The sequence below is a fragment of the Octopus bimaculoides genome, chromosome 13 (genome assembly GCF_046866305.1).
Source record: "Octopus bimaculoides isolate indiv1 chromosome 13, ASM4686630v1, whole genome shotgun sequence".
NCBI classification, from domain to species: domain Eukaryota; kingdom Metazoa; phylum Mollusca; class Cephalopoda; order Octopoda; family Octopodidae; genus Octopus; species Octopus bimaculoides.
Window position 1 is genome coordinate 55,892,453 of NC_142940.1, and position 27,941 is coordinate 55,920,393.

Sequence of the window (27,941 nt, forward strand, 5' to 3'; positions counted from 1 at the left end):
TTGTTTATATTTATAAAATCTCAATTAAAATGCTATTCTAATGCTTTGCACTTTATTTAGTAACAAGATTTATAAGAAGCCACTAACAACGGACTATTTTCTATGATGAAATGTCAATAGAATATGTCGAAACGATGTTGGATTCTGTAAATTATCAACTATTTATAGTTATTAACTGTTCTTTTAATGCCTGGTTAAATCAAACAGTTAATAATGGTTTCAGTCTTTAAAAACTGTAATTATATCTGTAACATTTGTGATAATGTTTTTAAACTATTTAACGCACTACTTTATATGAAGTACTGCATCAAAGAGAGAGAGAGAGAGGCAGAGAAAGTGAGTGAGTGAGTGAATGCGAAAGAGGTAGACATAGAGAGAGACTTAGACGTAGAAGAATTCTTCTTCTTTATCGACATTAACATTTCAAGTTGTTTCATATACACGCACATCTTATACATACATACATTATGTCCTATGACTACATTTTCGAAGGGAGAAGTTAGCAATTAGTGACCTTCGTCTATGACAGCTTCATAACGTTATAACCCCCCTGTTGTAGTGACGGGTTAATCAGAATGGTGGGGGGTTCTATGTGTATGTGAGTGGTTGATGTTGAGAAAATGTATGTTTGTGTCACTAATGTGCAGACATAATGTTATGCATGTTATGCGTTTGTATCCAGAGGAGATTGAATAAAGAAAGCGTGCAATGTGTGATAACACGAATATGACGATAATGATGATTCTTTACATTTGCATATGACCATACATAGATTTAAAAAGAGGGCTATGTCGATTTAATCGACCTCTCTAGATTTCACTGGAAATTTATTTATCAAATCTTGAAAAGGTGAAGTCGATTCCAACACAATTTCTCTCTCTCTCTCAGTGATAATGACGTCAATTTCCATTAAGGAATAGCTACTAAAAGTGCAATAGTAATTACTTCTAAAATCGGTGCCTTTTTTGGTGCAGACAACTATCGGTTTTGATCGACCACAGTACCTAATTGGTATTCATTTTTGAGTTTTGGATATAAAGCGACATTAGCAAAATACCTGCTCGTGATAGTTAAACATTATTGTTTAAACTATTAACCACACCAATCTGATGAATTCCACCAAATATGATAGGTACTACCTCAAATAATAATAATAATAATCCTTTCTACTATAGGCACAAGGCCTGCGATTTGGGGGAGGGGATAGTCGATTTCATCGACCCTAGTGCGTAACTGGTACTTATTTCACCGACCCCGAAAGGATGAAAGGCAGAGTCGACCTCAACGGAATTTGAACTCAGAACGTAGCGACGGGTGAAATACCGCTAAGCATTTCGTTCAGCGCGCTAATGATTCTTGTTTCTTTATTGCCCACAAGGGGCTAAACATAGAGGAGACAAACCAGGACAGACAAAGGGATTGTCGATTACCTCGACCCCAGTGCGTAACTGGTACTTTATTTATCGATCCCGAAAGGATAAAAGGCAAAGTCGACCTCGGCGGAATTTGAACTCAGAACGTAACGGCAGACGAAATACCACTAAGCATTTCGCCCGGTGTGCTAACGATTCTGCCAGCTCGCCCCCTTAATAATAACGGTTTCAAATTTTGCCACAAGGGCAGCAATTTGGAGGGAGAGTATGAATCGATTATATCGACTCCAGTGTTCAACTGGTACTTATTTTATCGACCCCAATAGGATGAAAGGTGAAGTCGACCTCGGCGGAATTTGAACTCAGAACGTAAAGACGGACGAAATGCCGCTAAGGAAGATAATAATAATAATAATAATAATAATAATAATAATAAATCTCAAAAGAAAAGAAGCACTGTAGCCTTGTAAGAACGACGAGGATGCCCTCAGTTCAAAGCAAATGTTATGTCTCCACTTGCATGTTAAATTCCTATAATTTACCCATATTTATAAAATGTATTATACAAGTTTTCTTTTTATACTCTCATCATGTGATAGCTAGAAAAGTGATGAGAATATGAGTTGTGCAAGTGAATAAAAACCTAATTTCAGCCATCGAAGTGTTACACCATCATATCACCAGTTCTGTCATCGCCCTTGGCAAATCAAGGCGACGTGACAAGCTTCACGATGGATTTAATCAACAGCTGGATTGGATATAATGATAGCAGCTGTTCGTCATAAGGCCACAGGCAAACAATACGCCAACACTGAACGAGTCCGTAAAAGACAATTTCGTTATATTTACTGCGTTTCATGATCGCAGAATCATTTCAAACATTTGGGAGGCAGACTTAATTTGTCAGTCAGTTTAATTTTACTGGGTCTTTGGGAGTCCTTAACAGAGTCCATTCCTTCTGCCTCTCCACTTACACATAAATGCTAATTTAGAAACCACCTCTGGTTGCTTCTAAACTAGCAACGATACTAGCCTTATCTCAGTTTCTGGTCTGATGTAAACATCCACCTTTTCCTCCAGCACTTTCAGAGACCCTGGGCCTCAGAGCAAATGCACATCCTTACCCGAAACTTTCTAAACAATAGTTCCTACCCTTTTCATTAAAAAATAGAAAAATAGGTTCGGCTTTAATTATATATTCTTAATTATTATAATAAGTAGGTCAAGTCAAACCCAATTTTGCAGAAATAGCTTCCTCTTTGGGTAAATTTTAAACTCTAAAACGTTAATTCATCCCCCATTTTAGGAGGAACCAAACCAAATTCGAACTTAACCAGACCTTCGACCCAAGAAATTGAAACATGCCCATCAATTTCTCATGGTTAAATCTTAGCACGTTATCCTCTTGTCAAATGCACACTACCACGATTTCTGATAACATCATCTTAACTTAGTAAATATTATTTTATATCGTAGTTCAAGCGTATGAGGATGTTCATCTCTGTCTTTGCCGAATTCTCCATCTTTCAATCCCGACAGTTCTGTAACACTCATACAAAGAAAGCACTCAATTTTGCTGTATGTTTTGCATCCAGTATCGGATTTACTATTGTGCTTAGGTGTGCTTAAGCACAGGACCTCATTGACCAGGGAGAGTTCATCTTCCTTCCCCCTCCCCACCAATTTTTTACATTGAATTTTCTGAGCATGTAACCCTGACTGTCCAAGTAAGGGGCCTCATTTGTCCTAAATCCAGCACTGTTTGTAACCATTCCCACACAGCACACACAAGATAAATCTCCCTAAAAGCTATCTAGTTCTGCTCTACCAGGCTCACCGCAACCTATATTATTCAATGTGTCCTCTCATTTCTAACTTGTTAGACTATAGGTTGCAGGAATTTAGTTGCTATTTCTCGTATATCAAGCAACCACAGAGAAGTTTCTTTGCTGATTAGCTGAGCCAATATAAATAGTAGTGATACAGCAAATACCTCTGTTGATTTTAAATTTTGTCAGATAACAGATTTATTTGCTGATATACATAACAATACATACAATAGGTTTCTTGTGCACAAGTTAATTGTAGTTTTTCAATTGCACTTTCATTTGGTGAAAAATGGGTTGATCGCAGGATGAATTATAAGAGAAGCTGTTAAAAGAGGACCGAGAGAAGGGAAACACAGTGTAGGGCTGAGGTAAGAAGGTCACATTATAGGACTGGAAGAGGGAAGTACATTGTAGAACTGGGAGAAAAGGAAATGGTGAAGAGCAAGCACATAATAAGATTGGGCGAAGAAAGTCACATTAAAAGACTGGAATAAGGATGGCCACATTGTGACGCGGGCAGGGGGGGAGATCACATTGTATGTATAACAGGGAGAACAGGACTGGTTAAGAGCGCAGAATATCTAGTGAGGTCCCGACCGAGTAAAATACCCGATTTGCCTGATGGTAGACACAAGACATTAGATTTATAGACATCGTGCCTTCGTAAATACAATAACAAAATTTGCGAAGAGTCAAGACTAACACCTAATATATTAGTGATATCAAATCCCCGAGTGAAAGACAAAGTGGACCTTCATAAGTATGAAACGGTAGTAAAATTATGTGAAAATAGCAGAACATTCAGCATAAAATTATCAGAACTGGCAAGGGCTTCAACAGATTCCTTATTACTTTAAGAATCAGTAAATTAAATCCTGTAAAGGCGACTAAGGATTTTAACTTCTGTAGTCGATAAAGCATGTAAGAATATATAGGCGTAGCCAGGATTTCGACGGCAGAGTTTCGATGATTAAATGGGTCCACCATTAACCGTGTTATTTTACAAAACGTTTAAAATTATATTCGTATGGGGCTGCGGGGATTAGAGTTGGATTCGTCCGGACCTGTCAAAACTGACCCCTAACCCATCTAGTTACGAGTGTCTAATGTAACTTGAGTTTAGTTTTCTTTGCGGGGTAGGAGAAATGTCAAGAGAATTATATAAATGATTATTTTTTCACATCAGATAAAGTAGCACAGCAGCGGCTGCTGTCATTGTGTAACGAACATAGTAACGACCTAAATTCAAATTTCAAATAGTCTCCAACGAACGTCTTATGTCGTTAATCCCCTCTCTTTAAAATATCCAATTTCGTACCACGGTATTGAATAAACCAAGAGTCGTCATTGAAATAGCAACTAAATTTCCCTCAAGCTATACTACCGTCTGAAAAAGAAAAAAAAAGACAATAAGGAAGTCTGGGGTTCAAACAAATCCTGAAAAAAATAAAAATAAAAGTAAACGATGGTGTGGTCATAACTTAGAATACTTTTGATCACAGGTCGACTGGTTTGACCTAGGCTAAACGAAAAACATTAACTTTTCGATGAATTGGATCAACTAAGCGAAACAGTTTCGTTCTCAGTTGAATCGAGTTTAATCCATTGTTAACGTCCTTAAGGAATTTATGACCAACTCAATTTCACTTCCTATTCATTCTCATTAGAACCTTTTATATATATGTACTTCTTGCATATAAAAAAATCGTTACAATTACAATCATGTTTCTTAGTTTCTCTTTTAACCCTCTCCCACAGCAATCCTATTTCCCTTATAGACATATACGAGTTACACTTATTTTTAAAGATATTTTTCGTCTTACACTTCATGAACATTTTAATAATTAAAAGAAAAAAAATTTTGAATATAGTTCAAGTGAATTTTAGGGAAACTTTAGCTTATTATTTAAATTAATTCAAGTTTCCTAGAAAATCACTCAAACTTTATTTTATTAAAGACGTAACCGTGAAATTTAACCAGTTCCCCCTCCTCTCTATCTTCGTCATTGCTATAAATAACTTCAATGAGTTTTAAGGAAGTAGGTAGATAAGTTGATAAATAGATAGGAAAAGCCAAAAGGAAAGAAATGATGAAATGAGATGGTTTTCGGTGTGTATGTGAGGAGGGACAGACAGAGAAAGAAAGTCTGTGTGTGTGTGTGAATGGGAGTATGTGCGTACATGTGAGTGAATGTGTGTGAGTGAATTTGTACGTGAGCAAACTTGTATATGTGAGTGAATGTGTGTATATGTATGAGTGTAGGTGAATGTGTGTGTATGTATAAGTACATGTGAGTGAATGTGTGTACGTGCATGATTATAAGTGCGTTATGGGAGTAAATATGTGTTTGTGTGGAAGTAAAATAACTTTCTAAATAGTTTTTGTGGCTCAGTTATTCATAAGTAAACTTTTCACTAAATTCACTGATCTGTTGAGTGTAACGGAAAAACTCTTTTTATGATATTTACTGATAGAGAAATAACAGAATTCTATTTGTGAAAAAGAAAATGCCACCCAAGTTCGTGTGATGGGAGGTTAGGTTTCGAATTCTTCTTTCTTCTGAGAAAAGCCCAAACCGAAACATCTTGACCCACGAATTTAACAAATTAGTTTCCTCCGATTCAAGGTTTTTTCTTGTTGTTTTTTTTTTAACCTCTAAAATATTATTTGTCAGGAATTGTGTTTGAAAGGTTAGAGTATAAAACTTTTATTTTCAATGTTAGAGATAAAAAAAAATGCTGTCTATTTTATATTTAGGCTAATATCATAAGTGATAAAGTTCTGAAAATCTGATGCAATTACGGTAAAAGATAATTATAGAAGTAGGACTCAAGAACTAAAAATAATTCGCTCGGTACCTCCCAACTCGGTTGTTCAAAGTATTTATGAGAAAATGAACTCCACGAAAATCGTCAAATGTTAGGGAAAGGGTTGTTTCGTAGACAGAACGACAAGTCAGCTCACTCTCTCTTTTTAACATCTGTGGGCGCAAGTCTAGTTGTGTGGTTACGAAGCTTGCTTCACCAGCTCGCCTTTCTTTCAGTTTCTGTCTACCAAATTCACTCACAAGGCTTTGGTTAGCCCGAGACTATAAGAGAAGACACTTGCCCAAGGTTCCATGAAGTGGGGCTGAAACTGAAACCATGTGGTTAAGAAGCAAACTTCTTATGACATAGCCATGCCTACCTGCACCTATAAACTTACTAAAATGAAGCACCGATACAAAAGCATAAATTGACTAAACTATAGTGTTGATAAGAACACATGAGCTCTGATGTTAGCTGTTGAATTGACTATTAAAAATGTAGTGTTGATACAAGCAATTTAAATACAAGAATGATGTTGGATAAATATTTTTTAACTGCTAATATTCATATGTAAATCGCATTAGACATTACAAGCATCAATTTGCAATAGAAACAATGTCTTGACAGGTGACAGTATAATCAATTAATAAAGGGGAAAATACCAAGAAACCAGTACTGATCAGCAAACAGTTTGTTCACTGAAATTATAAACAAAGCCACTGGTCATAGTGACTAGGTACAAGATGAGAACATATCTCTGCTCTCAATCTATAAGCATTTTAGCATTAGACTCATTAGTTTAGGCTCAAAGATCTGGGTACTTCTGGTTGAAGATACATGGCAAAACAGTTTTGGTCCCAGAATCCCTTGCACCAATGAGCTGAGTGTGTCGTGAACACATTGTTGTAAATGGGAGATGTTATTCTCCAGTGACATACACAACAATGATCAGCATATTTGCATTTGTATCTGCTAAAATATATTAAGAATATGCAAATCATTGTTTCAAGTCTTACTGTTCACAGAGCAAATAACAATTTTTTTTTTTTTTACCTAGGGGCATGTTCTGCAGTAAAACCAAATATTAAAATCAGTGCTAAAATACTTAGAGTAACACGTCAAGAATTTTACATAAAATCAAACCTAAGGTGAGGAGAAAGAAGATTAGCTTGATAAATTCTCATTAAGAAAAACAAGGGAGATGATCCCTAAATCTCTTTTTACTCTTTTACTTGTTTCAGTCATTTGACTGCGGCCATGCTGGAGCACCACCTTTTAGTCGAGCAAATCGACCCCAGGACTTATTCTTTGGAAGCCCGGTACTTATTCTATCGGTCTCTTTTACCAAACCGCTAAGTTACGGGGCCGTAAACACACCACCATCGGTTGTCAAGCGATGTTGGGGTGACAAACACAGACACACAAACACAAACACACACACACACACACATATATATATATAAAAATATATATATATACATATATACGACGGGCTTCTTTCAGTTTCTGTCTACCAAATCCACTCACAAGGCTTTGGTCAGCCTGAGGCTATAGTAGAAGGCATTTGCCCAAGGTGCCACGCAGTGGGACAGAACCTGGAACCATGTGGTTCATAAGCAAGCTACTTACTACACAGCCACTCCTACACCTAAATTAATTTTTTAAAATACAATGAGGGCAAATGCAGTGTTGTTGTGGAGTATGTCTTTCTTACTGAAACCAATGATTTTCTCACCTCACTACATGTGCAATTAAAATTTCTTGGTTCACTTCACCAAATATGTTAACACCAATCTTATCTTACTAATTGATTATTTCTGAACTGCTAAACTAATGAATTATAAAATAAAGTAAGACCTGTTTTACAGCTATGCATACTCTTTTACTCTTTTATCTGTTTCAGTCATTTGACTGTGACCAAGCTGGAGCACCGCCTTTAGTCAAACTAAGTGACTCCATAATTTATTCTTTGTAAGCCTAGTACTTATTTAATCAGTCTCTTCTGCTGAACCGCTAAGTTACGGGTTCGTAGACACACCAGCATCGGTGTCAAGCAATGGAAGGGGGACAAACACAGACACACAAACATGACAGGCTTCTTTCAGTTTCTGTCTACCAAATCCACTCACAAGGCTTTGGTTGGCCTGAAGCTGTAGCAGAAGACACTTGTCCAAGGTGCCACGTAGTGGGACTAAACCCAGAACCATGTGGCTGGTAAGCAAGCTGCTTACCACACAGCCACTCGTGTGCCTATACTGGTAATATCAATGTATTGCCGTTGCAATGATTATGAATGTTGCAGATATAACCAACCCTCCTAATTTTTCCAGACCACATTATGCAATGTGACTTTCTTTTTTTAAAATGGTTGAATGTACAAATAATTTGGAGTAATATTACTTGACAGGAAAACTCTTCGTGTCAAGCTGCTACTTTGCTGCATTGAGAGATTACAGCTGCAGTTCTATGGATATGTGGTTAGAATGCTGCAAGAAAGGATCGGAAGATAGATTCTTCAAACTGAGCCAAGTGGCTGGAGACCAAGAGGAAGACCAAGAATGAGATAATTGGATAATATTCATAGTCTCAGTTGGTCATGCTTGGGAATCCATCGGTAAAGTGTAATGATGGCTGCTTCTGATAGGACCCTAGGGAAGGGGTGTCTGAGGACTCGTGCCCAACATCCTACCAGGAATAGTGGGTTGGGAAAATGGATGGATGGATGTAATTTGAGGGAGATTAGGAGTAACATTACTTGACAGGAAATCTCATTAAGTCAAGTTGTTACTTATCTGCCCTGAGAGATTGTAGCTGAAGGAGATTTGGTTGCTAGTTCTAGCAGGCTGGGAAACCACATAAGGGTGCCATTGTTGCCTTGACTAGTGTATTGTCTCTTGTTTAGGTGGCAAAATTTGATAACGGAGGCTAGGTTGAACAAGTAGACTATATAATTGGTACAGTAATACTTCTACAGGTCTCTGAGTCATATAGACAAGAACAGAAAAAAAAATTAGAGCAAAACAGGAAATTTTTAGATTTTGAAATAATAATAATAATAATAATAATAATAATAATAATAATAATAATAAAAAAACACTACAATGTCAGCACTCCTGCTTACTGGTATGAACATCATACTGAGCCAGTCATTGAAGATAAAAATGTTACTATCCTCTGGAATTTTCCAGTCAACAGACAGAATGGTCCAGGCTAATTGACCAGACATAATTATTTTCTCACCTGGATGCTCTTCCTGTTGCCAACCTTCACCTGTTTCCAGGTAAGGTAATATTTCCCCTTGGTCAGACATATCTTTCATGAAAGAACAGAGACAAACAATATTGATTATATGATGGTGTTGCTCATTTGCAACCATCATGTGATGTCAAGACAAGGGTGTATACACACAAACACACACATGACAGGTTTTTTTCCAGTTTCCTTTTCCAAAATTCATTCACAAGGCTTTGGTCACCCAGAATGTATAGTTGAAGACACCTACCCAAGATGCCACTCAGTGGGACTGAAGCTGAGACCACATAGTTGGGAAGCCTATTTTTAAACATTAACCTTTAAATAGCAGGAAAATGTTCTATAAATGTCTGCCAAATGGGCAAAAAACAAAAAAAATATCTCTTTTTCTCAAGGGTAATTTTTTATAATTATTTTCACTTTAAATGAATACAAAAACTTTGAAAATGATATTTGAACTCCCTTAGATTATAAAAATGAAGACAAGAGGGCAATAAAATCATTTGAGCATAAATTTGCTTCAAATGTTGTCAATTTGAGCATAAATTCGTTTGAGATTGTTCTCTACGAATGTACATCCACACACACACACACACACACACACATGCCTGACATTCACAAATATATGCATACATGAACTAATTAAGAGCTATCTTGATTTGAGAAAAACGAGCTTTGCTACTTCGTTAGTGAGCAGCTTGAATTATGCAGTAGGTATGGCATTATGGTAAGAAGCTTGATTCCCGGTCACAGGATTCTAGGTTCAGTTCCACTACATGACACCTTAGGTAAGTGTCTTCTACTATAGCATTGGGCTGACCAAAGCCTTGAGAATGGATTTGGTTGATGGAAACTGAAAGAAGCCCATCGTGTGTGTGTGTGTGTTTGTATATTCCCCAGCACCACTAGAGAACTGGTGTTAGTGAATTTAGGTCAGTGTAATTTACTTGTCTGGCGAAAGAGACTGATAGAATAAGCACCAGGCTTACAAAAAAAAAACAAAAAAAAAAAAACAATAGGCACTAGGTTTGATTTGTTTGACTAAAAAAAATTCTTGCATGGCTGCAGTCTAATGAGTGAAATGAGTAAAAGATAGAAGATAATGAGGGAAAAAAATTTTAAATAGATAAGAAAGAAAGAAATGAAGAAAGAAAGAAAGAAAGAAAGAAAGACAGAAAACAAGGAAGGAAGAAATACAACACACACTATCTCTCTCTCTCTCCCACATATAGATATATATATATATATATATAAACACATATACACACACTTCTGAAGGGCATTCAACTATGAAATCATGCCAAGAATAGAAGATATGAATGAGGAGGGCAATAATATCAAATAAGAATTAATCTGGACTGTGACAAACTGTCCAACCAATCTCAGCATGGGAAATAGGCCATAAAATGATAATGATGATGGTGGTGGTAGTGGTGGTACTGGTAGTGGTGGTGGTGCTGGTAGTGGTGGTGACATTTATAACTGAAGAAGTGGTATGATTAGATCTCAGGATGTTGAACTTAAAAGATAACACATGTTAAGTTGAACAGCAATATACTGTGCTTCATTGGGGTTCAGTCTCACTGCATGACACCGTGGGCAAGTGTCTTCTACTATTGCCCTGAGCTTATCAAAACCTTGTGGGAGAATTTGGTAGATGGAAACTGAAAGAAGCCTGTTGTATGTATGTATGTATGTATGTATGTATGCAAGCCTTGTGTCTCCTTTTCTTGACATCACATGGCAGTTGTAACTGGGTATCACTGTCATACAAGCAGTGTTATTCATTTCTGCAAGAACATGTCTAGTCACAGGTAAGTATTGTACTACCTTGCTCGGAAACAGGGATGATAGTTGGCAGAAAGAAGAGAATCTGGCCATTGATAATCTGCCTCAAATAAACTCCATCCAAACCAAAAAGCATGGAGGAGGAGGAGGAGGAGGAGAGGAGGATAATTTGTTGCTTAGCCTCAAGCAGAGGGGTCACCAGAGGTATTCTTGTCATGTATCATCCGACATTGTTAGGGGTATTTCAGACTGCATTACAGAATTTGTTTCCTTTCCTATTTAAAATAGCAGAGTGTGATTTTCTTTTTTTAGGGAAATCTGGCTACTCTTTCTAACAAGTCAAATGCCAGTGTAGAAATTCTCTCATTGGCTACTAGAGAGTTAATTAATAGATATATCTGATTAAAGTAATTGCTACTTTGAAATGACAACGTGTTTTGATTGTTGTTGATTACTGCCATGTTCAAATAACAACTTTATCTATATACTTACTCGATATTGTATTATTAACTGTGATTTAACCTTTTAGCATTCAAACCAGCCATATTCAGCCTAAATATTCTTCCTGCTTTATGTTCAAACCAACCAGATGCAGCCTCTTACACCTAAAAATAACCAAAACTGGGCAAGATGGCAAGAGGGCTGTTGCTATAGCATTGAGATAGATCTGGCCATCCCTGTTAACGGGGACAAAACCCTGATTCAAAATGATGGATGGACATTGTGAAAATCTCAAAGCTGCAAGATGATGCGTGATTAATTCAAAACAAAGTGAATAAACAAGCATTACATTTGAAAGAGAAGTCTGGATGCCAGAGGATTAAAGAACTGGCAGAATCTTTAGCATGCCAGGCAAAACGCATAGCTGTATTTCTTCAAGCTTTACATTCTGAGTTCAAATTCCACCAAGGTCAACATAATCAATTAGTCCTGTTCCCTAAAATTCCAGGCCTTGTGCCTATTGTAGAAAAAATTATTAACTTAACTATCATATTTAATGGATTCGGGTTTAACTTGCCAGATGGAAAGCCACCTGAGGTTGCATTTGGTTCTACAATAGAAAACCATTTTTGCTATATTTCAAAACTTCTGTTATCTGAGTCAAAGCCCACCTTTATAACTTTATGTGAGAAAGTTTGGTGAAATTGTTTCAAACACCTGATGATTTACCTGTTAATGGATTTTCCTTGTTGGAATGGTTCACCAGTCCCCAGTCAAATCGTCCAACCCATGCTAACATGGAAAGCGGACGTTAAATGATGATGATGATGATGATGATATACACATATACATTTATGTGTGTGTGTCTTTATGTCTGTGTGTCCCCTATCACTGCTTGATAAGCAGTGTTGGTGTTCTTTTATTCTTTTACTTGTTTCAGTCATTTGACTGCGGCCATGCTGGAGCACCACCTTTAGTCGAGCAAATCGACCCCGGGAGTTATTCTTTGTAAGCCTAGTACTTATTCTATCGGTCTCTTTTGCCGAACCGCTAAGTTACGGGGGACGTAAACACACCACCAATGGTTGTCAAGCGATGGTGGGGGGACAAACACAGACACACAAACACACACATATACGACGGGCTTCTTTCAGTTTCCATCTACCAAATCCACTCACAAGGCTTTGGTCGGCCCGAGGCCACAGTAGAAGGCACTTGCCCAAGGTGCCACGCAGTGGTACTGAACCCGGAACCATGTGGTTGGTAAGCAAGCTACTTACCACACAGCCACTCCTGCGCCTATGTTTACACTCTGTAAATTAGTAGTTTGGTAAAGGAGACCAATAGAATAATACCAGGCTTAAAGTAATTAAGTGTTGGGGTGAATTCATTCAACTAAAAATTCTTCAAGGCAGTGCCCCAGCACGGTCGCAATCTCATGAATGAAACAAGTAAAAGATAAATGACAGCATGGAATTTTGATGGAGGGTTTTGATTTAGACCATTTAAAACAGGGAGTTTGTATCATAGAAGCAGAAACAGTTTCGGGTGAATTGGTACCAAAAAAGGGTTAATGAAGAATAACGCATTTTGGAACTCAGCGACTTCAATCTTGAATCTACTTTAGGCTCTCTTCAGACTTGCTACACCTGTCACATGTTTCTTGAATTAAATGCAGAATATAGTGATGAGTTGACAAACATTAACTGACAGTAATTATACAGTTCTCCTTGCAGCACATGACTCAATCTATTGTTGCAGATATAGAGAGAGAAATATTTTTAGAATACGGTTGGGTAGAAAGTATGTCAACAGTCTAACTGACAATTCAGTGATTGTGATGATGGTGATGATGATGATGATGATGATGATGACAAGAAGATTGAGGGTAAGAAATTATGAAATTATCTATCTAGCTATATGTTCTTTTATTCTTTTATTTGTTTCAGTTATTTCACTGCGGCCATGCTGGAGCACTGCCTTTAGTCGAAATAAATCGACACCAGGACTTATTCTTTGTAAGCCTAGTGCTTATTCTATCAGTCTCTTTTGCCGAACCTCTAAGTTACAGATATGTAAACACACCAACATTGGCGATGTTGGGGGGGACAAACACAGACACATAAACATGTACACCCCCCCACAAATATATATACGATAGACTTATTTCAGTTTCTGTCTACAGTGTTAAGAAGAAATAATTAGGTGGTAAGAAAAGAATATTATTAGTCAATAAGTAATAGTTTATTTATTTCAACAGGTATGGGAGATGACTGTAGACATGTTTCAGTCTTGTTATGACTTCATCAGCAAAGCATAAATTTCACCATACTTGCGGAAATAGCAAGTAGGAAAACATAAAACAATTATTAAGAGGATAAATCATTCTGAGTTAAGTTTTTAATGCTTCAAAAATTAAATGTTTTCCTTCACAGCCTAATACACTTTTATTTACTGTTTTCTTTTTAACTCGTAAATTTCTTTTTGACTATTAAATTTCATATTAATACCAAGCTGACACCAGATTATACACAGACTAAATTCTTTTTTTTTAAATATATCAATGCAAACATCCCATTTTATACATTACTATAGTTTAGAAAAATGAACAAAAAAGATCTCACTCAAGCTACTGAAAACATGACTTGGAAATATTTCTGAGAAGTGATTTGTATGAATGGAGAAGGCGGTGGTGGGAGTGCTGTGAGAAGTATGTACAATATGTATGTGGTCAGCTTTGCTTCCTGTTCAGCTGACAGTGTGATGTGGTGACTAATGTGGGGGAGGACAGTGTAACATGTCTCAACAAATCAAAACATGTCAGAAGACAGTTGCTGCAATTTTGAAATGGAATGGGTGTGTGGTGGGGTGGGGTGGTTTCAAACTAAAATAAATTTCTTGCTCTATTTGTTCCAGTAAATATATTCAATATGGGTGTGTCTCTTTCAAAGTAACTGTGGTATAAAGTTGTGTGTGTGTGTGTGTCAGTATGTATATCTGTATGCACACACACACACACAAATATGTATGTGAATATATAATTTGTGTATGTGTATGTATGCATGTGTGAATATATAAAATATGAGTATGTCACAGAAGTCTGTCGCAGGCCTCAGCCTGGCCGGCTCTTGTACTGTCCCGCCCATGCTAGCATGGAAGATGGACATTAAACGACAATGATGATGGTGATGATAACAAGTGAGTATGTATGTATGCATATGTGTATGTCATCATCATCATCATCACCATTAAACGACCATGTTCCATGCTGGTATGGATTGGACAGTTTGATAGGATCCAGTCTGGCCGTGAAGTGGGAACAGACGGATATAATGCCCATTACAGTAAGATAGTAAATCTGCCCATCTATGATGGGACTGAACCAAGAACCTCATGGTCAGGAAGCAAACTTGTCACCACACAGCCAAACCCGTACCTATATATGTTGCTTTCTCAGTTTGAGCATTGTTACTGCTATTGACTGTAGGTGATGGTGATGCTGCTGCTGATAGTTTTTAATTGATTAATTTTCTTTTTCTGTTTCATCACTTTTCCTACAGAGGTTCTTTCTTTCTTTCTCTCTCTCTTGGGAACCTACTTTTATTGTTGTACATGAGTTGTGTTGGAGTGGAGTTTGAACATATATAACAATATCTTCAAACAACAACTAACTTGATTTTATGCCTGAAGAAGCATGTGAAAAAGCTTAGTCAACAAACAATAGATAAAGTATGATTGGTTTCTGGTTTGCTATGTGTAAATCCCCATATTTATTTGTCTTCATTCGCATGAGGTCGATAAAATAAATACTAGATTCTGTGCAATCAATTATATCAAAGAAGGCAGTGCTCCAGCTTGGCCACAATTTATACACATATGTACACACACACACATATGTATACACACTATGTGATCAAAAGTGTCCAAAAACCCCAATGATGATTAAGTACAAGTTTGGACTACCCTCCATCAGGAACACAGGTACAATGTTGATCCACCCTTAGCCTCGACAACAGCCTCCACTCTCACAGGCATACTTTCAGTCAGGTGGTGGAAGATTTCCTAGGGAATGGGAGCCCATTCTTCACAGAGTGCCAAAATGAGCAAGGGTATCGATGTGGGTTGCTTCCATTCAGATATAGATAGTCCAAATAGTTCTAAAAGTTTCCACTTAATTTTGTATAGGATTGCTTCCTCTTTTAACTGCCATATATACTTGGTGAATGTTGTAACACTGCACCTCCCTTGAATTTGAAAAGAGGATATGTGATTATTCAACCTAGCTTTAAAGGGGCTTTGTGTTGCTCCATTGTTGTTGGATTACATCACTTCTGCTTCACAGACCACAGTTTCTGTGTTGCACTACCCAATCACTGGACACTCTCTTTAAACTCTATATGAACATTCTGCATCTGCTTAGGGTTTTGGGGTACTCATTAATATTCTTTTTGACTCTAACACACAGCTGAATGAAATTCAGATGCTGTTCTTATGAGCAGAAATTGGTTTTCATAACACAGTCATGCCCATTGTTGAACTGGGGGTTGACATGTACACAAGTGCTTCAACCATGGCTAACATTAATCCAGGGGAAGTAACTCTCTGTATCCCCCCCCCCCTGGAAAATGTTATAATTTTTTTGTTTCCTTCTGCTTTTTTTTTTTTTTTTTTGCTTAAGCAACAGTGAATAATCCATGGCCTCTATACATCTTCAGTATAAAAGAGGCTATGAGTTTCCAATTAGTAATACTGTCTAGTGCAACAGTTGGTGCAAAACCAGTTATATGGCATAACTAATAATATATATTGCTCAACAATATACTCAAGAATATACTCAATATACTCAAGAATATGGCTATGTGGGTATGGAGTTCACTTTGTAACCAAGTGGTCACATGTTCTTTCACAGTATGGCATCTTGGTCAGATTTGAGCTGACCAATGCCTTGTGAATGGAAATAATAGATAGAAACTGTAGGAGTTCCCATTGTATACACATACATATGTGTGCATATGCCCCTGCATATGTGCCTTGTCAATGTCTACATTCCACCCCTTTACATGAAATTTTTGAAGTAAAAATGGTTGTGTTTATTGACATTCATTGACAGAAAATTGTCCTCTAGTTCTACAGTTTCAACATCACATGGAATTTAAAAAATCCCTAATTTAAAAACACAGGTAATGATCAGTGACAGGAAAGGCATCTAACTTTAAAACAATGCTTCGATAGTATATATATATGTGTCCAAGCCTAATTAGCATGGAAAAATGGACATAAAAAGAATTGGCATTCAAGCACTGACAAACATGATCCTGTCTTCTGGTCCACGTGTGATCTGCCACCTTTTTCTGATAATGGCTTCTGCTCTCAGAGCCATCGGGTTTTATACATTCACCATTTAAGTACCCCCAGACACACTCAAGAATAATATTCCTGTTTGCAACTAGACAGGAAAAATGTATTCAACATGGTAAAGTAAAATGAAATAAGATTTATGCAAAGCAGAAGTCGAGCAAGTTACTACTCAAGTCTTGTGTTTGGGCAGCTACTCAAGTTATACTCCCTGACCAAAGCTGGAGGAGTAACTCCCTTAAACTCAGCCTAGAACAAAACTATTTGTGTGTGTGTGTGGGTGGGTGGGGGTGGGGTGGGGGGGTAAATAGATAGGTAGACAGATAAACAGATCTTGCCAATATTTTTCTGGTTTACCTGTACTTGTGAAGGTACTTAAGTTCTAACCATTTACACTTGATATATATATATATATATATATATATATATATATACACACACACAAATTAGATAGGGAGATAGACATACTAGGAGGCAATGTTCACATGCAAAAAATGGCCTTGACATATCAACAAAGTACTATGCCTTTATTAGACCAACAGTAAAGTGGAAATTCCACTGGTTATGTGGAACAGAGCCCAAATATTTCTCCTGGTTGTCAGTAGCTTTGTAATTGACATTATTCCAATTCCACGGTTTACATCACACCTTACTACCCCCCCCCATCATCTTATTATGAATTACCAATAGTCCTTCCATTTATATACACCAAATCTCTAATACCAAAATTCTTTTATTCTATCAACCCCCACCCTGTCCTTATGTTTATACTACAAAGCATGTTTCTGGGGTAAAGAATTTTGCATCTTTTAGTATGTGGTTAGGTCTTCTATTACAGCCTTAGGTTCATCAATACATTGTAGTGGTAACTGGTAGACAGGCACTAGGAGGAAATCCATCATGTGTGTGTGTGTGTGTGTGATGCAATTCAATGACTTAAACTATATATATATATGTATATATATATATATATATATATATAGATAGATAGATAGATAGATAGATAGATCCTTTAAGAGTTTGTTTACGGGAAACATTTTGAATGTGCATCTACAAGCCCCTATTCCATTATGCTGGCAACAGGCTAATGATGCCAACTGGCAATACCAGTTTTTGGGGAGATCACACCAAGCTGTGCCAATACAATGTAGGATAAATATAGTAATAATAATAATAATAATAATAATAATAATAATAATAATAATAATAATAATAATAATAACAATCCTTGGATGGAATTTATAAATATTTGCGTAGCGATGCATTAAAATATTTATTAATTCCATCCAAGGATTATCATTATTATTGCTATATATATATATATATATATATATATATATATATATATATATATATATATACATACACACACATAGAACTTAGCAGTGCAGCAAAAGAGAATGATAGAATAAATACCAGGCTTAAAAAAAAAGATAAGTACTGAGGTTGATTCATTCAACTAAAAGTTCTTCAAGGCAGTGCCCCAGCATGGCCACAATCAAATGACTGAAACAAGTAAAAGATAATACATACACACTCATATACATCATCATCATCATGATCATCGTTTAACGTCCGCTTTCCATGCTAGCATGGGTTGGACGATTTGACTGAGGACTGGTGAAACCGGATGGCAACACCAGGCTCCAGTCTGATTTGGCAGAGTTTCTACAGCTGGATGCCCTTCCTAACGCCAACCACTCAGAGAGTGTAGTGGGTGCTTTTACGTGTCACCCGCACGAAAACGGCCACGCTCGAAATGGTGTCTTTTATGTGCCACCCGCACAAGCCAGTCCAGGGGCACTGGCAACGATCTCGCTCGAAAATCCTACAGGAGCCAGTCAGGCGGTACTGGCAACGGCCACGCTCAAAATGGTGCATCTCATGTGCCACCCGCACAAGAACCAGTCCAGGGGCACTGGCAACGATCTTACTTGGCTTGCCGGGTCTTCTCACGCACAGCCCATTTCCAAAATATATATAAATAATCGTTGAGAAATAAATGTAATAAAACAAGGTTAAAACGAATAACAATATAAATTTATATTTCTGTTTCTGTAATATTTTACAATTTACAAAGTAAAGCAATTTCCAAAAATATCTCATTTCCTTTGATCTTGGAATGACTATTTACAGTTTAGGTGAAAATCTTTTCTTCATTTCTCCTTCATTAAGTTAAACAACATAGAGGTGAAGTAAATAGGTGTTATGTTGAGGTATCTTTTGAAGCACAGTAATGACTGGTTGTTGTTGTCATCGTCATCGTTTAGCACCTGTATTCCATGCAGGCATGGGTTGGACCATTTGATAAGATCCAACAAGCAGGAGGACCACATTGAGCTCCAATGTCTATTTTGACATGGTTTCTACAGCTAAATGCTCTTTCTAATGCCATCCACTTTATAGAGTGTCCAGAGTGCTTTCTCATGTAACTGGCACTAATGAGGTCACCAAATAAACTCTCAAAACAAGACCCCTTGATTGAAATGGTGTAGAATTGAATGAGGTGGCATTGTGCCAGATATGTAAGTAAAGCCTCCTTTCTAAGACAGAGCTTAGGATCTATCTTAAAAATGAGTTGTCTGCTCATTGGTGGCATCATCATCATCATCAACCATATTCTGCACAGCTATCATATGATAGATATTTCTGCATATGTCTGTTGGGGAAGGACACCTCAGGTCCCAGCAGAGAGTGCCTTGGTCAGCTAATTGCCCATTTGCTATTATACCCTAAAAAGGCCCCCCTCTCCTAACAGACTAGGAATATAAAGAGAGATACTAGTTTATTTCTATAAAACTCCCTACCACATTACATAGTTTCATAGACATATCAACACTCCCTGGCTGCGCTATGGACTAGAACCCTTACCTGCACAATCAGAGAATAAGAAAGACACAAGTAAATGTAGGGAAGTCAGGATCCCATTTAGTCTGAATTAAGACAGAGCGAATACAAAACCATTTCTATAATATCCCTTCCATGCCCTGTAAATGCCATGGAGATATCCACATACTCTAGCTACCCCTATAGACTTGTATAGAGGCAATCCTTTATATCAAACAGTCTTCATTATAATCTTGGTACAATATTGATTTCAAACTCCAGCACAAGGCCAGCAAGTTTGGGGAAGAAGGTAAATCGATTGCATCAGTTCCAGTGGTCAACTGGTATTTATTTTATCCACCCTGAAAGGATGAAAGGCAAAGTCTACCTCAGCAAGAGGAGATACCAGGCTGATCCCAAGGACTAGAGAGAGAGGAGGTCCTTAACTAAACGCCATGCAACCAAAAAGGATGAAAGGTAAAGTTGACCTTCACAGAATTTGAACTCAGAACATAAAGACGGATGAAATGCTGCTCAGCACTTTGCCCAGTGTGCTAACAATTCTGCCAGCTTGACACCTTATAATACCATAATAATGATAATTCTTTCTACTATAGGCACAAGGCCTGAAATTTTGGGGGAGGGGGTAGTTGAGATTACATTGGCTCCAGTACTCAACTGGTACTTATTTTATCGACCCCCAAAAGGAAGAAAAACAAAGTTGACCTCGGTGGAATCCAAACTCAGAATGTGAAGATGGACAAAATCATTTTGCCCAGCATGCTGACGATTCTGCCAGCTCACAGCCTTAATAATAACAATAATAATAATGTTAGGCACAAAACCAGCAATCCAAGAGGAGTTAGTTGATTTAAACTAAATGCAGGACTTGACTGGTATATTATTTTATCAACCCTAGAAGGTGAAAGACAAAATCTAACCATGGCACAATTTGAAAAATTAGAATTTAAAAAAGAGACATAACTGAATCCTATTAAACATTTGTTTGATGTGCCACAGCCCTACCTGAATATCACCCTGCAACAATCACCCTCACCTTATGTTTTTGAAAATATGTCTGATGTAATTGCAGATCTCTTTTGAAAGGCATGCCATGCTGCAGCAAAATCTTTCAGTTGGTCACCACTGAGAGTCCATCTGCTGTGAAGTTTCCTCCTCTTAGCCTCCCACTCATACCTCATCTTCTTCAAAGCATTTGGCATCATCTCTCGCGATTCATACGCATGATGACCTCCTTGAGAGGAAGACTCCTTGTTGAAGTCATCGTTGTTGTCCTGGTTGAATTTCAACAGGACCTCACACATGGCCTGAAGTTGGTGATGAAGAGTCTGTAAGAAGGTGACAACTTGATGTTTATGTCGGTCAGTTTGAGGAAGGATGAGGACATCGTCAGGTAGTCTGCTGTAGAGGAAGTGAAGGACAGGCAGGATGGAGGACTCCTCGCTGCAATGGACAGAAATAATTGAAAGTAAGACAAGAAAGAAGTGGTAAGAATATGAGAGAGAGAGAGAGAGAGAGCTTAGGAAATGAATGTTGTGAGAAACAGCAGAAATGGCGAAAGTAGAAGAGAGAGAAATAAACAAAGAGATAGAAAGAGAGAGTGTGTGTGTGAGAAAGAGTGTGTGTGTGTGTGAGAAACAAAGAGAGAGTGTGAGAGAGAAACAAAGAGAGAAAGACAAGAAATGGAAGAATACACTATACTATCTCACAGACATACAGAACATTCTACTCAGTTGACATACACACTCACACACACACTACATTACCACTCAACAGATATCATCCAGTCAGTCAACACCACATGTTGACTATGACAGCACAACTGGCTATTCTTATATACACTGGTCAAAATTGTTAATGTTTTTAACAGATACAAATGGCTTCTTTGTGATCCATACCAGAACTCTTTTGGTCTTTCCTTTCATATTGAAGCCTTTAGCATTCAGATTTCTTTGTCAAATGTATGGTTTATTTATTCACACATTATCTTGTAGCTTCAAGATTTCAATGTTGTGTTTGTATATATTTAGAATGATATTGTAGGGTAGGTGTGAGAGATAGGATCTGGTCAGTTTTAACATAAAACAGAGAATATTTGGGCTGGATATGGCTGGATTAAATGCTAATGGGTTAAATCATTAACTTATCCTTGACCTCTACAGTTAGTTAAGTCAAACTTACTCTCCCCTATCTCTCTCTCTCTCTCTCTCTCTCTGAAAATCAAATATACTTTCATATAATCCTTTGCAGTATCTATATCTGGTTTACAGCCAACAAACTGTTCCTTTATTGAAATATTTTCTATATCTAAAAATAGTATTGGAAGTAAAAACTACTCCAAATGACCTATATCTGGCATACAGTCTCAAATAAGGTTAAAAATATTTGATTTCTTTAGCTCAGTTTCAGATATTTTCTTGAACAGCTTTTACCAACAAATTGATTATTTTGTTCTGAACTTTTTTTTTGTTTTTGGTTACAAGTATATGTGAGTTTCTTTATACACAATCCAACATAAATGTTTATTCATTGTCAGATCAAATATTCCGTGTAGCTGAACAAGATCTAAAATGCCCATTGTGTTGTGTGGTGTAAATAATGTGTTTGAAGATTTTCTGAAAGCCAAATTCTTATCAGCAAAATAAATTGATGCTCTTTAGACATCTGAAAACTTTACACTACAACTGATGCTCTCATTATTTTTGTACATGTAACTGCATCTCCTTAACTTCATCATGCACCATCATCATTTTAACATCTGCTTTTCCATGCTAGCATGGGTCGGATGGAATTTATTAAAGCAGATTTTCTACAGCCAGATGCTCTTCCTGTTTTCAAGCAAGGGGATATTTCTGCATGTTCTCACAGAATACTGGAAATGAATAATAGTATTACTTGAAGATACTGTGACAATCATTTTATAACTATCACATGATGTCAAAACAAGGAAACACACACACACACCATATATATGATGGGCTTCTCTTAGTTTCTGTCTACCAAATCCATTCACAAGACTTATCAGCCTAAGGCTATAATTGGAGACACTTGCCAATGATGCCATGCAGTGGGACTGAACCTAAAACTATGTAGTTGGGAAGCAAACTTCTTACTGCACAGTCACTCTTGCATCTTAACATCAGCAGCCATAACGAAATCTCAGCCCACTTTTTTTTTTTTTTTTTCAGAAATTTCAGATGATGTATGGAATGTTTATGTGATTGTAAATATTCATGAACATGCTTGCAGCCATTAATTCCAGATTTTTCTTTTTGCACCAAAAGCAATAAATCTTATTGGTGTTTTCTGAATAAACAAACCGCCTTCTAAGAAAAATTTCACTGTTGATAATTTTCCTATACATCACTGTCAGCTGTGAGAAACTATGTTTATTTGCATCTTTCGGAAAGTTGCACTGGTCGTTCCTAACATAGCTGCTTTAAGCCTCTATAATATCTTCACCACCATCATCATGAAACCTGGAAAGCTGTAAGCCTCTGTGATGTTATTTTCACATCACAATACCCCCACTACCTCTATGGAGATGAGATAACTCCAAATGTCTATACATCGCTTTGAAGTCCATCCTCACCTCCAAGACTCCCACTGACATTTTTTTAACCCTTTAGCATTTAAACTGGCCATATCAAGCAAAAATATTCTATCTGTTTTATGTTATTAAAACTGACAAGATCCAGCCTCTCACACCTACCCTACAATGTCATTCTAGAAAAATACAAACACACCACTGAAATCTTGAAACTGCAACATAATGTATGATTAATTCAAAACAATGTGAATAAATAAGAATTACATTTGACAGAGTAATTTCAATGCTAAAGGATTAAGCCAGCCATATCAAATCCAATATTCTACCTGTTTTATGTTCAAACTGGCTAGATCCATCCTATCACACTTACCCAACAATGTCACCCTAAATATACACTACAAAATAATACATGATTAATTCAAAGCGATGTGAATAAACAAGCATTACATTTGACAGAGAAATCTAAATGCTAAAGGGTTAAATAGCTATAAGCCTCTATATTCCTACTTACACCATTGCAACCATGGTCCCAGGTTTGTTCAAACCCAGGGTTGTAGTACCCAGTTATAGGTCAAATAGCAGAAGGTTGTCCTAAAGCTGGCTCCTAGACATGTATTACATAGACACCTAGTGTGCCCTGATGTCATATAAACCAGTCCTATGCCTAAGGTTTAGCCTCTCAAGATTTAAATTGACCATATCTAGACAAGACATTCCACCCATTTTGTTTAAATTGGCCAGATCCAACCTCTCACACCTACCATACAACATCATTCTAGAATTACCCACATCATCAAAATCTCAAAGCTATGAGACGATGCACGATCAATTCACAACGTGAACAAATAAGCGTTACATTTGACAGAGTAATCTGAATGCTGAATGGTTAAGTAGGGCCTGGGCCTGAAAGGTAGACTCAGAAGAGCAGGAAACAAGCCGGGTGAAATATAAATAAGCTGGCGGAAAAGCAATAGGAAACCATTGCAGTGTCTTTCCCCAAAATAATTATGAACATTATTTACATCTGACGGATATTTGTCCTCATCTTTGTTGTTAACACAACGTTTCGGCTGATATACCCTCCAGCCTTCGTCAGGTGTCTTGGGGAAATTTCGAAACCTGGATTCTCATTCCTGAGGTATTTTTCGTTGTCGTTGTTGTTGTTATTATTGTTATTGTTATTATTGTTATTATTATCATTATTATTATTATTATTATTCAGGTCACTGCCTGGAATCAAACTCGGAATCTTGGGTTAGTAGCCCGCTCTTAACCACTACGCCATATGCTCGTGGGCGTTATAAATCTTCAGACTTGGGTACTGAGATCAAGGATCAATAATGCCTAAAGGCATAGCACAAGAAGGTGCAACAAGTACCAGTGACAAATGATATCATCATTCACTCAAAGTTTTGGTCAGTCCAAAGACTATAGTAGAAGACAATGGATCAAAGTGCTGTGCAGTGGGACTGAACCTGAAACCACATGGTTGCAAAGCATGCTTCTTAACCACACAGCCATGCCTATGCTCAACAAAGAAATTGATTTTTAAGTAAAGTTACTAGAAAAAACTTTGAGCATCACTGATTGAAAAATTTCAAAATCTCACAGAAAAATCCTTTAAGTAATTCTTCCACTTGTGACTAAATATCTTTGAGAAGTAGTTTTTATTCTTATTTCATAAGAAGACAAAATTTAGAAACTGGCTGGACAATGATTATGACAAATGAATTAATCCCAGCACCAAAATAGCCCACATCTCACAATTGAGTAAAAGCCATAGCAGTATTTCATCCATCCATCTTCATTGTCCACCATTCCTGCGAGGTCATGAGGATAGTTTCCTCAGGCACCTCTTCCACAGGGCCTTGTTAGAAACAACTGTCCTAACACTTTCTGGCTGGATTCCCAAGCATGAACAACTAAGACTATGGATCAGCTTGGAATGATTCTTGCTGGTGACATGTAAAAAAGCACCCAATACACTCTATGGAGTGGTTGGCATTAGGAAAGGCATCCAGCCATAGAAACCAAGCCAAAACAGATTAAAGCCTGGAACATCTCTCAGGCTTACCAGCCCCAGTCAAACCATATTTCCAGCCAGCATGGAAAAAGGACACTAAATGATGATGATGATTATAATGTCCATAGTAGTGGAGCTGTGACCTTTCAATGCAGAAAAATAGTGGCTCAACCATGAGAGACTCAAGAGACTCCCTGACCTCTGAGCTACACACTATGCTGAGTAATTTTACAGCAGTATCAAATGGTTTCATTAGTAATACCTTGGTACTGACATTTTAATTTTGAAAATTTTTTAATTTAAAATTTTGCTTTTGACATTAAAACAAAAAATATTTGATTTGTCAGTTTGACTTCTTAATTTTGATTTTTTTTTTTTTTAGCCTTTAGATCAAAAGGCGTGAGAATGATTTTGAAATCTCAAACAGGTGTGAGTGTCCAAAAAAAGGTTAAGAACCATATTCTCATGAAACACATCACTGCCACCACGGGACGAAGGTGTGGGGTGGCTTATCTAGCATAAGTCTTTAAACTGGGAACCAGCAACTTTTTTTCAAAAAGAGGGCCGCATGAGATATGACTCACCATCAGGCTGGCTGCGCCACTAATAGAATTCAAAATAATCTTTCACTGATGTGCCATTCTAAAAGACCTGAGGGTACCCCAAAACTGTAGTTTGCCCATGGCTATAACTTCACTCATTTCCCTTCTCCCCCAAACAATACACCACCACATCTGACCCTGTGGGACCTATATAGCTATAAGCTTCTATAACCCACCATCTACACCACCATCACAATCATTGTCACTCTGGGGCCTAAATAACTGCCGCTGCCGCCTATTTCACCCATTAACAAGGACGCAATTGTTGTTATTATAGTTGATGGCGGCATAGATGGAGAAGGACAAAAACCCCGAAAGATAGACAGAAGAGAAAGAGAGAGAGAGAGAAAGACGAGAGGAAAAAAGAAGTAAGAATGGAAGATAGAAAGAGGTAGGGGGAGGAGGAGAAATATGAGAAAAATTGAAGTAATAGGACACAGGCATTTTGTAGCAGAGGGAGGGAGTGTGTTAGCTAGAACAGCTTTAAACTGGAATGTCAAATATCTTATACTATGGTGGTGGTGGCGGTGCTATAGTAGTGATTCTTTAGCCCCAGGTCAGCTATATCTGTGATAAAGTGAGCCTATGATCAAAAGCTTTCTAGCTGTAGCCATCCTGACATTTTAGGGATATTGTCTATGACTACATTCTCCTATGTCTCATTCTCTTATTTCTTAAGAGGAAGTAAGGTGTGATTTGTAGGAAATGTGACTGCTATTTCTAGCAAGTCGAATGACCACGTACAGGCTCCTTGATATGGCAGTGCCTAGTAATGTAGTTTTATAGTATAGACCAGTGATAAGGTGTTGGTGCTAGTTGTATAGTGATGCTGCTATCAAGTAGTAGTAGTATCTAACAGTGTAATAAGGATAATCATCTGGCAGAATCGGTAGAGCATCTGAAAAATGTCTTACAGTATTTAGTTATGGCCCCTTACATTCAGACCCTCCCTAAGGTCAACTTTGCATTTCATCCAGGGGTTAATGTAATCAACCATTTCCTTGCTTCACATTAGGAGCCTTGTGCTTATATAAGAAATCAATATTAGGTATATACACTTATTAATATTAAGTATATATATACATATATAAAGCGGTGAGCTGGCAGAATCATTAATATGCCAGTAAAAATGCTTAGCAACATGTGTATGTTTTGAGTTCAAATTCCACCAAGGTCGACTTTGCTTTTCAGCATTCATTTTGGAGTCGATAAAATAAGTAACAGTTGATCATTAGGGGCCGATGTAATCGACTTAACCCCCTCAATCGAAATTGCTGGCATTGTGCCAAAATTCGAAACCAACATTAAATATATATCAAGGTGGTGAGTAGGCAGAATTGTTCCATCGTCACATTCTGAGTTCAAATTCCACCAAGGTCGACTTTGCTTTTCAGCATTTTGGGGTCGATAAAATAAGTAGCAGTTGATCACTGGGGGTCGATGCAATCGACTTAACCCCTTCAATCGAAATTGCTGGCATTGTGCCAAAATTCGAAACCAACATTAAATATATATCAAAGTGGTGAGTTGGCAGAATTGTTCCATCGTCACATTCTGAGTTCAAATTCCACCGAGGTCGACTTTACCTTTTACCCTTTCAGGGTCAATAAAATAAGTACCAGTTGGGGTCGATGTAATTGACTTAACCCCCTCCCCTGAAATTGCTGGCCTTGAGCTAAAATTTGAAACTAATATTATGTATATATACTATCTTTTCTTTTTTCTTTTATCATTTACTCATTTTAGTCATTAGACTGCGGCCATGCTGGGGCACTGCCTAAGAGAATTTTTATTTGAATGAATTGACCCCTGTACTCATTATTTTTGTAGTCTGGTACTTATTTTATCTGTCTTTTGCCAAACTGCTAAGTTACTGGAACATAAACACACCAACACCTGTTGTCAAGCAATGGTGGGCACAAACAAAGACAAACAAACATAGCAATAAATATATACAATGGGCTTCTTTCAATTTCCGTCAACCAAATCCTCTCACAAACTTTTGGTCAGCCCTAGGCTATAGTAGAAGAAACTTGCCCAAGTTGCCACGCAGTGGGACTGAACCCGGAACCA

General features: G+C 37.4%; 1 protein-coding gene across 2 annotated transcripts in view; it reads right to left on the reverse strand.

The window, feature by feature from the left end:
• Window positions 1-18,864: 18,864 nt before the first annotated feature.
• LOC106881553 (uncharacterized) overlaps window positions 18,865-27,941 on the reverse strand; it is a 38,637-nt gene continuing 29,560 nt past the window's right edge. For both annotated transcript variants that reach the window (XM_014931986.3, XM_089362037.1), the window contains one exon: window positions 18,865-21,136. In XM_014931986.3, the coding sequence (XP_014787472.1) occupies window positions 20,731-21,136 (406 nt within the window). In that variant the 3' untranslated portion in view covers window positions 18,865-20,730. The remainder of the gene's footprint in view (window positions 21,137-27,941) is intronic.